Source organism: Poecilia mexicana, unplaced genomic scaffold (genome assembly GCF_051168715.1).
Source record: "Poecilia mexicana isolate PSO_F unplaced genomic scaffold, ASM5116871v1 scaffold_16, whole genome shotgun sequence".
NCBI classification, from domain to species: Eukaryota; Metazoa; Chordata; class Actinopteri; order Cyprinodontiformes; family Poeciliidae; genus Poecilia; species Poecilia mexicana.
Window position 1 is genome coordinate 16,896,588 of NW_028263385.1, and position 14,371 is coordinate 16,910,958.

Below are 14,371 nucleotides of genomic sequence, written 5' to 3' on the forward strand. Positions count from 1 at the left end.
TATATGATTTCTCTCCACGTGTATGCCTGTTGGGCTGTAAATGTGTATCCACACAGGCTGTAATGATGATGAAATATGTTGTTAATGTTGGGGGTTATCTTAGTCAACTGGCAGTGGCTGTGAAGGCATTTGTGTGTTGCGCGTCGAGCCAGTTGTGCGTGTTTGTGTGTTTAATTGGACCTCCCTGAGCCAGTCTCCAGGTGACGGGACTCATCTGCTCTTCTCCTGATTAAGAACAACAGATGGACGGGTAGGAACAGACACAGACACGCACACACACACGCACGCACACGCACACGCACACGCACGTGCAAGCAAATCTCTCCCAGTCATGATGTATCATGGAAAACATTGAACACATATTCTACCTGTCACGTTGGCTGTAATCTATAGAAACATGGAAAGTGGAACAGTGAAGCATCTTGACTTCAACAAAACATTGCATACAAATCCTCTGCTGCCAGATATTGACGCATCAGATTTGCGTCATTCAAGTTGTGCCTCGGCTAGCTCGTCTCCATCATTATCACCTTTCTCATCTTCCCTTCCGACTAAATAAACTCACCTCCGTCTCTCTGCAGATCATCTTCATTCTGCTTCTTTAACGTGACATCTCTGCTGTCCGTCTCCGTCTGCCGCCTTGGCAAAGATTATGGCTATTTACTTCAACGCTGAAGCGGCAGATTAGAAACAAACAAAAAAAGTTTCCCCCGAGACAGATGAGGCTGACGCATGTAAAACAACCTACAAGCAACATATGTTTCTATTTGCACTGCAAGTAGATGCTTAATTGTTGTCATTGCAGAGGGTGTAGCACTGCTATGAAGCTCCAAGAGTTTCCTGACATTTCATGACGCACAAAATAATGTACATACATATTGTGCACATGAGCACAATATGAAATATCAATGTGTGTGAAAAGCCAAGTTATCAATTAACTTTGAATGTGTTTGTGGCAGATTTCAGTGATTATTTAAAAACACATTCATGCAAAAGGTTGTATGATTATTATTTTTTTCAGTTTAACGTTTTATGAGCCATTACTGAATAATTTCTGTTTGCCAGAACTTTGAAGTAAGAATTAGGAAAGAGGTGTTGTGCAAATATTTGAGCGGCCTAAGGGATTTGAGCTTGCACATAGCTTGCGTAGCTCACAGAGCTCAGTCAGCTTGTTAAGGCTAGACGTTGTACACAGTCATCACACAGAAAGGACAGATGCTGCAGATTTCAAAGTTTCACAAGTACTCAAACCCTGTCGCTGCAAGCAGCAGCAGCAGCAGGGGCTCCTTTAGGAAAGAAAGCTCCCCTTTTGGTCTGGAGATGTAAATAATTTGGAGCAAAGAGGGAAATGCAAATATCATTTAAAAGCAGTTGGTTCGCATTATCTTAGTTTAAAGAATTTGTTGACATAAACTGAGGTCTAGAAGACTGAGGAAACCTTCAGGGAATATTTCAGCAAATTGCCATAAAATGCTTATTTGGGAGAACTTTTTTTTAGCAATTCACTAAAAATGCTTATGTAGTGTAACTCACTTCTAGGAAGCTTCATGCAGACTCCAGAGTTGCAGTGCTCCAGTCTGTTAGGTGGCAACATCTGCAATGATATGACATATCGGTCATATAAAGAATGTTTTCTGTACAATTGCAGAAAACATTCTTTATATGTTTTGCAACTTGCAACTATCAGAAATAGCTGCAAGTGAACCCAATGTGACTCTGGAGCTGATATGCCCTACCTGATATTCAATGTCAGAGCATCAAACTACGCCTTGTGTATTTTGGTAATTAGACATCCAGTGCTCTGGTGGCCTTTAAATAAAACTTTCTGGCTCTGATAATAAAGATTTAGACTTAAAATTATCTTTCATTCAATGAAGTTTAGTTTCAATTTAAAATGAAAGAGGTAAAAAAAAAAAATACTAGAACAAATGGAGTATCTGTTCTGAAAAACATTTTTTTCTGTTTTTTTTTTTAGCATTTTAATAATAAATTAAGATGTTGAAAATAACTTCTAACCTTCTCAATGATTAATGCAAAAGCTGGCTGGTGACCATCTACATCATTGTCTTTTTAGAGGTTTTAGTTGAGTTCTTACTCATGTTTTGGGACTGTGGGAGGAAGTCGGAGTACCCAGAGAGATCCCCTTCATTAGAAACCACCATCAATGTTTCTCCAGCAGCAACTCATATAATACAGGTGTTTGTAAAATGGCATGACTGTAAAAATCTAACGCAGGAGTAAAATTCAAGTATTAAAGTATTTCATAGCAGTATAATGTTTGATGGTAACTCTTTAACCTCGTGTGTAAAGAAAGACAATCAAATACATGTAACTTAGCAAAACTAGTCCAATGCTTTTCTTACTTTCTTTTTGTTTAAATTAAAGTTAATCCATAGGGGTGTACGCTGTAAATTAAGCCTAATCGAATACAAACGCATCACATTTTTATTCCCATTTTAAAGCACGTCAGTCTCAACAGAGAACTCTGGAAAAGTTGAAGAGAACAGTAATTCTGAAAAAGTTCATTCAGTTTTACATTACATTGGATTTGTTTTCCCCCACATAAAAATCTGAAATAGTTGCAAGTGAACCCATTGTGACCCTGGAGCTGATATACCCTACCTCCATATTAATCCGGTGGTTAGGCTACTGTAAAACACTCCATTTGGTCTACTCCCTTTTTGCCTTCAGGGCTACATTAATGATAATTACTAAGCTCTCAGCATGCCAGTTAATATCCCCCTTTAAAATCCTTGTCATCACAGAAAAAAAAGGAAAAGAAATAACTAGAAATAAGCTTAGCAGTAAAAAAAAAGAAGTATGAGTCGCAAAAAAATTATGAACAATGGAGCAATCTTTAAAAAGCATGTTTCACGTTGAGATAGCTAAATCAAGTCGACGAATGCTTGAAAAAAATAATTTCCATTCTTATCTCCACAAAACATGGCGTCTTGCCTCTCTCTCTCTCTCTCTCTCTCTCTCTCTCTGACACACACACGCACACACACACACACACATGCAAACACACACACAATGAAGAGAAGGAGAGCGAAGGAGAGTGAAAGACAGAGAAAGAAAAAGAGGGGGTGATAACAGCTTCAATAAATCATCCGGGCCAGTCGCCGCTCCCAGGGGATGCGGGATGGATTAAATTAAGCACTCTCTCCACCCTTGTGTCTATCCATCCGTCCATCCCTCTCTCTCTCTCCCTCTCTCCGTATAAATGCCAACAGCTGATCGCGAGACGGCACACTCGCGGGAACAGCTCGAAGCAGCAGAAAGAGAGAGGCGAGGGGAAGAGAGTGAAGAGAGAGGGATCCAGAGAGAGAAAGAGGGGGATCTGTTGATTCATCGGAGTCCCTTTTTGTACAATTTTTTTTGACTTAAAGGGATATAAAGGACTTTTTTTTTCGTAAAAGGGACTTTTTTTTTATATACATAAAAGCATTCTAAGTTATTATTGCATATTTTTTAAACCTCTGATTTTCTTCGCATCCCTCCCTCGTCCTTCCCTTCTTCCTCCTCCATTTCTTTTTTTAAAGAGGCCCGGGCTTTGCGAGGTGTCTTCCATCGCCTTTTTATATTCATTTTTATTTTATTATTGTTCGAGAGCCTTCAGTCTTCCGTTTGTCCGCGAGTGCAAAAAGCACGAGGCACCCCCTCCTCCTCCTCCTCCTTCTCCTTCTCCTCCTCCTCTTCCTCCCCTACGGTGGGAGCTGTCCGGTGCTGAAGTTGCATTTCCTCCCATTCCTGCAAGAGGACTGGACCGGGCCAGGCAGGGACACTCAAGCAGAACAATAACTCTTTTGACCGGATAATTCGGCAGCTCGGCTCCCGCCACCACCTGAAGACAATCGGCCCCTCTGCTCGGCGTGTTGACGGACGGACGGGATCGCCACGCTGGCCAGGCCGTCGGCGAGGGGCTTTACATCCGCGAGAGTGTGCGCGCGTGTGTGTATCGCTGCGTCCGCGTGTACGTTGTGTTTGTGGGAGCGTGCGTGCTCGCGTGCGTGCCGGTGTCTCTCACCATCATGCCAAGGTCTTTCCTGGTGAAAAAGGTGAAACTGGATGATTTCTCCACCGGGGCGGAGTTGGAACACGCCTACCGGCACAGGACAGACCTCAGCCTGCGGCTGCATGACAAAGGTAGGTCAGGCTGCCTACACAGCGCGGGACTTACAGGTGTCTCGGATACAGATCGATCCCAGTGAGGAGGAGGAGGAGGAGGAAGAGGAGGAGAGGGATGCAGTCAGGAGAGGAGGGGGTTATGTTTCTGTAATAAGGCTGGTCTATAATGCATGAGACAAAGAGGTAGATTTACCTGTTGGGTCTTGAAGGTTTTATTTTTTTTTCTTTCTGTGATTGTTTTAAATCTTTACCAGAGCTGCGGGTTACAAGAAGCTAAAATTCACGCACAGACCAACACTGTGTCAGATATAAAGTTTATCTAAGCTACAAGCATAATATTATAACCAGTTTGGGCAAAACTGGCTGGTATGCAGCGCCATGCACAACAAACCGCATCAAGTTTCTCAGCAGCTCAAACTACAGCAGCTTTAAAAACTCCTGCCTGGTTTTATTAAGCCCCTAAAGAAGGATCTCTAACTTCTGCGAGACACTTTAACGGCAGAGGAAATAACTTTGTGACAATTCAAATTTCTTTAAAAAAAAAAAAGATGGTTTTCTTATTAAACTTGTTCTTATTTTTAGCTCGTTTATTTTTTATCAGCTTATTTGAGTCAATTTTATTAACAAGTACTTGTTTTGTTGCTGTGTTTTTATTTTTTGTTTTGTTTTGTTTGTTTTATTAAAACAGGTTGCTTGTATATGGGATTTTGGATCTCAGTGAGATAATCTGTATAAATAATAGTCAAGTAATAACAAAGAAAACAACCAGAGCGATCAATTTTAAGGGATGCAAGGCTGTGCAAATCTATCCTATAAGAGCACAGAGAAACCTCTACAGGCAGGTCGATCCTTGATTGCAGTCAACCATAAAACATGACAAATCTGGATGTCTTCTTGTGTCTCTTGGGAGCTCGGGCTCCCCTGGTGACAGGAGCACAAGTGCAGTTTGCATCGCCCTAAAAGAGGCACTTCCACAAAGTTTTTACATGGATGGACTAATGGGAAAGGCCATCCAGAGTATGGAGTCAGCACAGCAAAACCTAAAGCCAAAACATTTCTTTTAAATACTGTATTTGTCCCTGGGAGGGTAGCTGACGGCACACAGAGCAGCTATCAGCAAACACCTCAGCAAACTGCACAGCAGCGCTGTTTGTGTAAAAAAACCTCAGGCAGAGAATCAGATGGAAATTTACCAGCTGTAAACAAATTAACAAAGGCAAATATGGACAGGTTGAGTGGCTATAAACGGAAAAGTTAATTATGGGAACAGCAGATTGTTAAATCTGTTGTGTGTGTGTGTGTGTGTGTGGGTGTGTGTGTGCGTGTGTGTGTGTGTGTGTGTGTGTGTGTGTGTGCGTGCGCAGGCGTTCTTGTGTGGTGTCTTGAATGAGGGTGTCAGTCTGTGTGAGGGTGGCGATGGGGAAGCAGAAGTGTTATGATGTCATGTATAGGTAGGCCGGGGAATGAGTGATGTTATACCAGGAGGGATCCAGAAGTGTAACGTAAGACTGAATACAGTAAATAAGAAGATGCTGCAACTCACCAAGGCTAAAACTATAGAACTAAACAATAATTTGGATTGGGGGAAGCAAATTTTAGGGGAGGCTATTGCCCATTACACCCCCCTTTAGTTTCACCACTGGGCCATTAGTTAGTAATCTGTTTAGGGAAATCCCCACCAGAGCTGGATTTTCATTTTTAATGTTTCAGTGTAAACAAAATGCAGTTGTTTTTTTTTTTTTTTACAAACGGCTACGTTAATAGAGAACTTTATCAATGTGTCTCTCCTTGCCTGTCGGTGGTCATAATGTTATGCGTGGTGGGTGGGTGTGTAGCCAGAGTAATGGGTTTTTACTGCATTCATTTCATCTAGAGGGACATTTTGTAATATCATCATCTTCATGTCATGTTTTTATAGCTGGCCACACTTTCAGTCTGGTTCTGTTTCAAACCCTTCAATAAGGTGGGTGTTGTAGTGGGACAGCCTGTAATCAATTATTAGGCAACGACTTCAGACAGCACAGAGTTATCACATGGTCATTAACACTTACTTATGTCTCATTCCCTCAATCAGCTATTGAAAATATATCAAAGTTAGATGACACAGCAGCCTGTAAGAGATTTAAGCTCCACAGGACTGGGAGGGATCAGATGAGGAGATGCTGCGGTGGACAGCAAAAAACACGCAGAACTCGTCAATTGTAGCGTTTTTTTTCCTGCAAAATGTAAAACATTCTTTGCTGGATTTGATCCTGTAGCATATTTGTTCTCCTCTTGGAGTTGGTCTGCGTAAAGGTCACTTGTGAAATTAACTCAATCAAGAGTTTCTCGCACGCTTCGCTGATCCTTCCTAATGCTCAGCTGGGACCTTCTTGCTCCCACGCAGAATAATAAGTAACGACAAAAAAAAAAAAAAAGATAAAGAGAGCCGACGTGCTTTTACTTTCCCGCTTCTGTGAAAGCAAAAATGCACCATTTTCAGACATGCTCGGATGGAGACGCGTCAGAATCGCCTCTTTGGTGTCCTGGAGGTTGCAGAAAACGATCTGATAAAAAAAAAAAAAAAAAGAAAAAAAGGGCATTTTATTCACGTTTAAATCTGTTTGATTCTCACCTCAGACACACTGATACACTACACAACAGGTGCAATATGAACAGCTAAACCAGGAATTTGGTAGCTTACGTTTAGCAATGCAACGAGCTTCTCCAAGCCACTGCTGTTATCAGACAAGATTGTATATTAAACTGACCTTACCGGAGGCTGATCCTCTGACACGCTCTACAACGTTTCCGTGCACCAGGTGTTACTGCTCTACTTTTGCAGTGTTGGCACTTTTTTTTTTTTTTGCACGCTGGTTTTCTCGCTCTGGATGATTCACTCTCTACCTGCAACAGCTGCCATAATATTAAACTGTCACATAAGGACAACATTTTAAAAGGGAAAATTGACATAAACTTTTTTTTATTTAACCAGTTAAGGCATAACAAATTAAATAAATGTCAGAAAATGCAGATTTTTAAATACCACTCTGCTTACTGAATGGTTTTAAAAAGTGTGACCTACTTTTGTGATATTTTTTTTTCTCCCATTTATGTGTAATTCCCTAGTCTTTTGCAGCCATGTAAATATTGCATCCAAGGAGATGCAATTCTGGGAAAAGCATTTATTTAACAATTTTACAAAGAATGTCTGAAGCAGGAACATTTACTTGACATTTACAGCCTGTTTCCCAGATAAGTCCTAACTCTCTTTTGGAGGTAAAAAGCAGAAATGCTGTTTACCAAAATGAGACATTTGGCAGTAAATGTATTGAATCTTGTTGTAAACGTTTCACATTTCAGCTTCTTAACAAATCTGGCCTTTGCTACAATCCTGTCAGCGAAGCTGATTATTTTGAACTATATGAAAACTGCAAACCTACCCTCACACCTTAAGTGTGTGTGTGAGACGCAGAATAAACTGCTTTATTTCCAGCTGGGAATCAATGACAGATTGCTGCACGCCAACGCGCATGCTCCATGCCACCAATCCTGTGCTTCTAAAGCAAAAACGGCTTTTTAATGTCGAAAACCTAACAACCTGCCTGGTTTGACACTAGAGCGCTTTCTGTAACGCAGTCTGCCTCAGCCACCTTTTGTCTCCAGTCTCTTACCTCTGATTTTAGCAGCTCAAAGCAGCTTCTTCAAACATCCCCACTACAGAGGGCCATTTTAGGAAAACTTTCGGTCTGAACATGACGCCTTTTAGACTCATTATTTATATTTATACCCCATCCGCGTTCTGCCTCGGCGTAAGTGTCGTCACTGTGTATTCTCATGGGACTGCGAACTGCTGTTATTATATGCAAACAGATATGTTTGCCACATGGGATTTGTTGCTTCTGTCTGCCATTCCTGCTCCTCTCTGAGACTCAAACAAAAACTGAAGAAACATGTTTTTACAACCACATAACCTACAGAACACCTAAACCAACAATTGAACAAACATTACATATTGATGAGTGCCATCACCAAAATAAATAGACATAATTACAGGAATAAGAAATACAATTACATTGACCAGTTATGACTGCACTGATTGAGTTTTTATGAATTTGTCTTAGTTTAGATATTTCAAGGAACGACTTTAAGTAAGTGTGGCACATAAGAGGCAGAAGTTCAACAATGGGCAACATCACAACTAATGTTCAGTTTTGCTGGATGTTTGTGGACATTGGTGTTTAGAGAAACCTGAAGGGAAGGTTTGGATCATCACTGAAGCAGACCCAATCATGAGAGCATAAAGTGGATCTAGATGAGAGTTATATTGTTTATGTGGAATTGCCAACGACTAAAGAAAATGTGTAGCGAGAGTAGATTTATATTAGTGTAACTTAAATCTGTCTAAAAATAAATTCACACATCTAGAAGTTTTACACATTCTCTCACCTTACCAGTAATATCTTTTAATGGGATTGAATGTGTTAGATAAAAAAAAGTAGTGGATAATTTGAAAAGGATGATTCATGGTTTTGTTTTTTTGTTTTTGTTTTTTACAAAAGAAAGTGTGGTATAAATTTAAACAATCTCTTTTCTACTCCTCCTTAATAAAACTGAATGTGAATACATGCCAACATAAGCTGTGTAGTTAATAAACAGAGACACCTGTTCTGTCAAAGCTACAGAGGTTTGATGTCAAATCAGCTGAAATGTATAGAACTTCCACATAGTTTATATTGTATAAAAATGTTTTTTTTTTTATGAAACTACACCCAGGATCAGATGAATGTGCAAAGATTAAAATTAGAAATAAAATGTATAGCAAAACAAAACAGCATTAACTAGCAACACAACTAGGCTCAAAGATAGTGGATCAGAATATATTGCATAAAAATTTTAAAGTAATTTACAATTTATTGAGTTCATGAAGATAAGGCAAAAAAAATTTCAGACTTCTGCAGCTTAATATGGTAACTTATAGGTTACCTATATAGAGTGTAGTCATTAAACATAATTGAAATTATGTATGTTTTACCAGCTTTGTGTGAATACAAGTGATTTTTGCTACTGCTTCCAGTAAGACCAGAACACAACCAGTTCTGACTCTCGGGGAAAATAAAATAAAATAAAATAGTTTTAAGAAAAAGTTCTTAATTTTTCTGTCAAGTCAAAGAAGCACAAAGCCAACAGGTCACTGCACTGACCGAAGCTGCGCTGCCTGGGAGCCAGTGGTCACTGTAGCATCGACCCGGTCCCGCGCTGGATCAGTCCGCGGTGCTGATTCCTGTTTTCACACGCTAAATCAGCTTCTTTTTCCTCAGGTTCAGGGTCAGCCTGTGTGCATTCATCTTTTAGAGGGAGAGTGTTTTTAACTGCAGCTCTTGAGGGCCAAAGGGAGATGTATTGCTAAATTAGTTCAGGACTCACACTGCGGTTCCTTTCAAGCAGCCTCTCCTGGTCACAGGTGTACAGCGAGGAGAGACAGATGCTCCGACTCATGAAAAGGAAATTCAAATATATATATATATATATATTTATTTTTAAACAGATGTTTGACACACGCTGAAATTACTGCTGTTTCACTGATTGTACGTTGATTTCACACTTTACCACTTATGCAGAACTTGGATACAGTTGCTGCGGCATTATTACAGCACAGATACAGAAGGACTGCAGCTGTCGGTGCAGGCATGCTGTCACACCTGATGCTTTTAAACACTGTATTATGTTAATATTTGTAACTCTGCAATTATAATCATCCATCTACTACCACAGTCTTGAATCTTGAATACTTTTTATTGCCTTTTTCAATGCTTAAGTAAATCTTATAGCCATTAAAAATAGGCTAGTTTGTTTCTTCTGCCCTATATTTTTAGATAATCTTTAACGTTCTAAGCTTTTTATTGAGTGTCTGATTGCTCGTGGTTTGAGCATGATGAAGTGCTTGCTGCTTTACTGCCACATGTAATGACAGGAAGGAATATTTGATTTTCTGAAATAACAATGGTTAATCACCTTGGGTTTGTAAATCAACAGTGGAGGCCTACTGTATGTTTCAATTACTGTTTCAGCCGAGACTACATAATTATTAGTTTAAATAAAAAAATCTGGTGCCTCAACAAATTCGTCTTTGATTAGTTTTTTATGAATTTTGTGTCATTTGTGAACGTCAAAACATATATGCTTAAGAAACTTCAGGTTTTCATCACTCACTGTCTTTAGGACTTTAATGGTTTTAATCACTGATAGTCGCCACTTTGTCCCAGAGGAGCCATACGTGCAGTAATAAATTGGTATTATTTGTATCATCTAAATTGCTGTTCTCTGGGAGTTTGCCGAGGATTTTGTCAGTGTGCCTCTCTGTCCTCAACAGGCAGCCGTGTTATGTAGTGCCATGAAAGAAAATTCAAACACCTTGGACTTGTTCACATTTTATCCTGCTGCTTTTTCATATTTTAATGTTTTTCGGTTGAATTTAATGGTTTGTGGCTTTACGAAAACTGTGATGGCAGTATCATACTGTGGGGATGCTTTTCTCCAGAAACATCAGGAAAGCTAGTTGGAGTCAAATGGGAGACGGATGGAACTAAATCGAGGGAAATACTGGAAGAAAAGCTATCGGTCTGCTTGAGGCTTGAGATTAGGGTGAAGGTTCACCTTACAGGAAAGCAATAGCACAAAACATTCAGCCAGAGTTACAATGTAAACGTTTAGATTGACATGTTCGGTATATTCTGTTCACAGACGGTCTACATCCATTCTGACTGAGTTTGAGTTATTTTGCAAACTATTTTAGTCTATATATCTGCAAAGCTGTTGGAGAGATGACCCAAAAGATTAGCTAGAGATGCAGAAAAAATGCTTCCAGATATTATTGACTTGGACAGAATACTCATGCTACAGTTTTCAGAGTTGTTTTTGTGAAAACCTTTAAAGACCAGGGATCCTTTCTGTCCGTCTCACAGCTGCTATTCTGTGGGAACAGCCCTAAGACAATGCACTGAAGTCTGAAGTTGTAATGGGACTGCGTGAATGTTCAAGGGACATAAATAGCTTAGCAAAACAGCGTAGATGTGTTTTCTTTAGTGTCTGACAAACATATCAAAGTTCTTCAGGGACAGTAACATTAATGTGCATCATTCCTAACTGTGACTCCTACTTTGGTGTGACACTATTTTCTTGTTCCCACCTTAGCGGCCTACATCAGTGACTACATCAGTCCTGTCGTGTATGATGGTGAGAGCGATGGCGGGATCAAGGTGCCCTCTCCTGACCCCCTCTATGACGGTATCCACAGCGACTACGGTGCCCCCGACTCGGAGTCTCCGGACAGTCCGGGCTCGGAAATCACAGACGGCTACATCAACGGCGACGCCGCGGTGAGCGAGGGATACACAGTCGACGCCTTCTTCATCACCGACGGCCGTTCAAGAAGGAAAGCCCTCGGCAGCCCCAGGAGCGTCCAGAGGCACACCTGCAACGAGTGTGGCAAGACCTACGCCACGTCTTCCAACCTGAGCCGGCACAAACAGACGCACCGCTCACTTGACAGCAAGCTGGCAAAGAAGTGCCCCACCTGCGGGAAGGTGTACGTGTCCATGCCCGCCATGGCAATGCACCTGCTCACTCATGACCTCAAGCACAAGTGCGACGTGTGCGGGAAGGCGTTCAGCCGGCCGTGGCTCCTGCAGGGCCACATGCGCTCCCACACCGGTGAGAAACCGTTCGGGTGCGCCCACTGCGGGAAGGCCTTCGCGGACCGCTCGAACCTGCGCGCCCACATGCAGACGCATTCGGCCTTCAAGCACTTCAAATGCAAACGCTGCAACAAGACCTTCGCGCTCAAGAGCTATCTGAACAAGCACTACGAATCTGCCTGCTTCAAAGGCCCCTTCTCCCCTCTCGGCCCATTAGACGCATGACAACCTACAAAGAGATCAAATGAGGGACAAAACCGCAGACACAAATTACCATTATCCTTAAAGACTAAACTGCAGACGGTATATTTTTGGTCAGAATGCGACCTTGCTTTCCCTCCTTCTACCTCCCTTACCTGCCCACTCCCGTCCCCCCCTCCTCTCCCTTGGAGCCTGTCCACAATGACGAATACGATGAAGATAGCACAATTTTTCTCCTTGAGATTTTCCCACTTAAGGATTTAACTGATCGACGCATGCACTTCCTTGAAATCACGTCACCTCCTTTTTCTCTGTCTGTTTAGGGCAGAGACACTGATATTACCGCAGCTTCCTCCTGGCATCTAGATATAATATGACTACATATATTTTGGAACATTGATGATGATAATGATGAGAATAATGACAATAGCAAACATATAGCTACTAGTTTTCTCCATGCACTGAAATGCAGTGAAAGTGTTTTTTTGTTGTTGTTTTTTTCATTCTGATTCTGCTTTTTGGGGGAATAGTACTAATAAGAATATTAATAATAATGAGAATAATATTAATAATGCTCTGCTGCACCAAGTGACCATAATCTCTCCACCTTTGAGGTAAAAAAAAACAACTATTTATTTATTTATTTATTTATTTATTTATTTTAGCAATGTTTCTTTTTATTATGTGTTGTATATTTCTACTTGATTTGACGACAACAGATGCTGTTTATTTGCACTTTAAGTTCTGGATATGTCTTTTTACCACTACAGGCCAAAGCATATGTCACTTTTTTTGCATACGATTTTTTTCTATTATATTGTTTACCTTCTTTTTTTTTTATTAACATTACTGCATGCAAAAACAAAAAAAAGAAAAATAACGAAACCTATGCCAACCACATAAAAAAAAAAAGCTTATGAATTTTTGCCAAAATTCCTATAGATAGAACCCGAGGGCAATATTTTTTCTCTTGGAGCCTCCATAGGACTCGTAAAAGCAATAATCACCTAATGCATGGAATTTTATGATGAAGTTATGAAGTATTACCTACTACTGTATAGCAGTTTGAAGAATCAGGTATGTTTTACTTCACCTATAGTCATAAACTGAAAAATACTAACATTGCAGACATCAGGGATCATGCCAATGTAGTGTTAGAGTGACGAAAAGAAAACTCCCGTTTTTCCTTTCTTGTTATGCACTGCCTGCCTCTTAGTGAGTAGAACTAATGTAGGATTTAGGCTTTGAGAGGCTGGGATCAGCTGTCTGCTGGGTGTGGGGCCTATTGCAGGATAACTGCTGTGCGGTTGTTACATACCTGGCAACTTTCTGCATCATCCAGTCAACGGATGGACAGGTGCATTCCGAAAAGCTGGATATCATGGAAAAGTACGTTTATTTCAGTAATTTGATTCAGAAAGGGAAACTTGTATATGATAGGGATTCGCTACACACTGGGTGATGTGCTTCAAGCATCCATTTCTGTTAATGTGCCGAGCTCATGAAAAGTCAAAGTATTGTTTCTCGGAAACCTACACAGATAAGACTGCTGACTGAAAGCAGACAGTCTTGACATTGTCCGGAAAAAGTTTAAGTGATTGAAGGTCATTGCTTAAAAAGTATGCTGTTCACAAAGTGCTTAATCCAGGCATGGTGATGGGATGTTAAGTGGAAGGAAAAAGTGTGGTAGAAAAGTAAAGCCCAAGCAACAGGGTGATATATAACTTTTAAAGTATTGTTACACAAATTCCCTTCATGAGTGTCAGAGAGTTTCGCAGAGTGTGAACTACGAGTACAGCTTTTGTATCGAGATATTTCACTCTCCTGTTTCTGTAGGCAGTCACTCCCATCACTCTGTAGGCCACAGCACAATATTTCTGTATCCAAATACTATTTTTTATTGTTGCTATGCAATAGTAACATTAACATTTTCTGGAAATAACAATTTTGGGTTTTCATTAGCTGTAAAGTGACCAAAAACAGCCAAATTATATGAATCCATTTCTCTTTTTTTTAGCCCAAATTACTGAAATAAATCATCTTTTTTGCAATAGTCAAATTTACTGAGGCAGACTTATTAAATTTTGCTGTGATATTCAGCGGGAAGCCAAAAGGAATCACACTGAGTTTTTGCCATAAGATCTGCACAAACCCAAGCTGGGAGGCAACACGTAACTCTCAGCATGCCTTATTGGAAAAACCAAGGCAAAGTTTGGTGCATTGCTGAAGCTAGACTGAGGTCAACTCTGACTCCAATGCATTATTCAGCCATCTCCCCCTGAGCGCTTCCACAACATTAACTGTGCATTCTTCAACAACAGACGCAGGCTGCACTTTGACCGGCCAGTCTGATTACAGTTCACAGT

General features: G+C 40.6%; 1 protein-coding gene across 1 annotated transcript; it reads left to right on the forward strand.

The window, feature by feature from the left end:
• Nucleotides 1-1,969: 1,969 nt before the first annotated feature.
• Nucleotides 1,970-13,579, forward strand: LOC106930727 (transcriptional repressor scratch 1-like). Its single transcript, XM_015008464.2, has 2 exons — nt 1,970-4,146; nt 11,302-13,579. Exons 1-2 carry the CDS (start codon nt 4,032-4,034, stop codon nt 12,027-12,029), a joined length of 843 nt encoding a protein of 280 aa, XP_014863950.1. The 5' UTR covers nt 1,970-4,031; the 3' UTR covers nt 12,030-13,579.
• The last annotated feature ends 792 nt before the right edge of the window (nt 13,580-14,371 follow it).

What these genes read in the sequence shown, in the direction of transcription:
- LOC106930727 (XM_015008464.2), top strand. Translation starts at nt 4,032, where the DNA reads ATGCCAAGGTCTTTCCTGGTGAAAAAGGTGAAACTGGATGATTTCTCC. An exon ending in CCTGCGGCTGCATGACAAAG is followed by an intron (nt 4,147 to 11,301) that starts GTAGGTCAGGCT and finishes TTCCCACCTTAG; the next exon opens with CGGCCTACATCAGTGACTAC.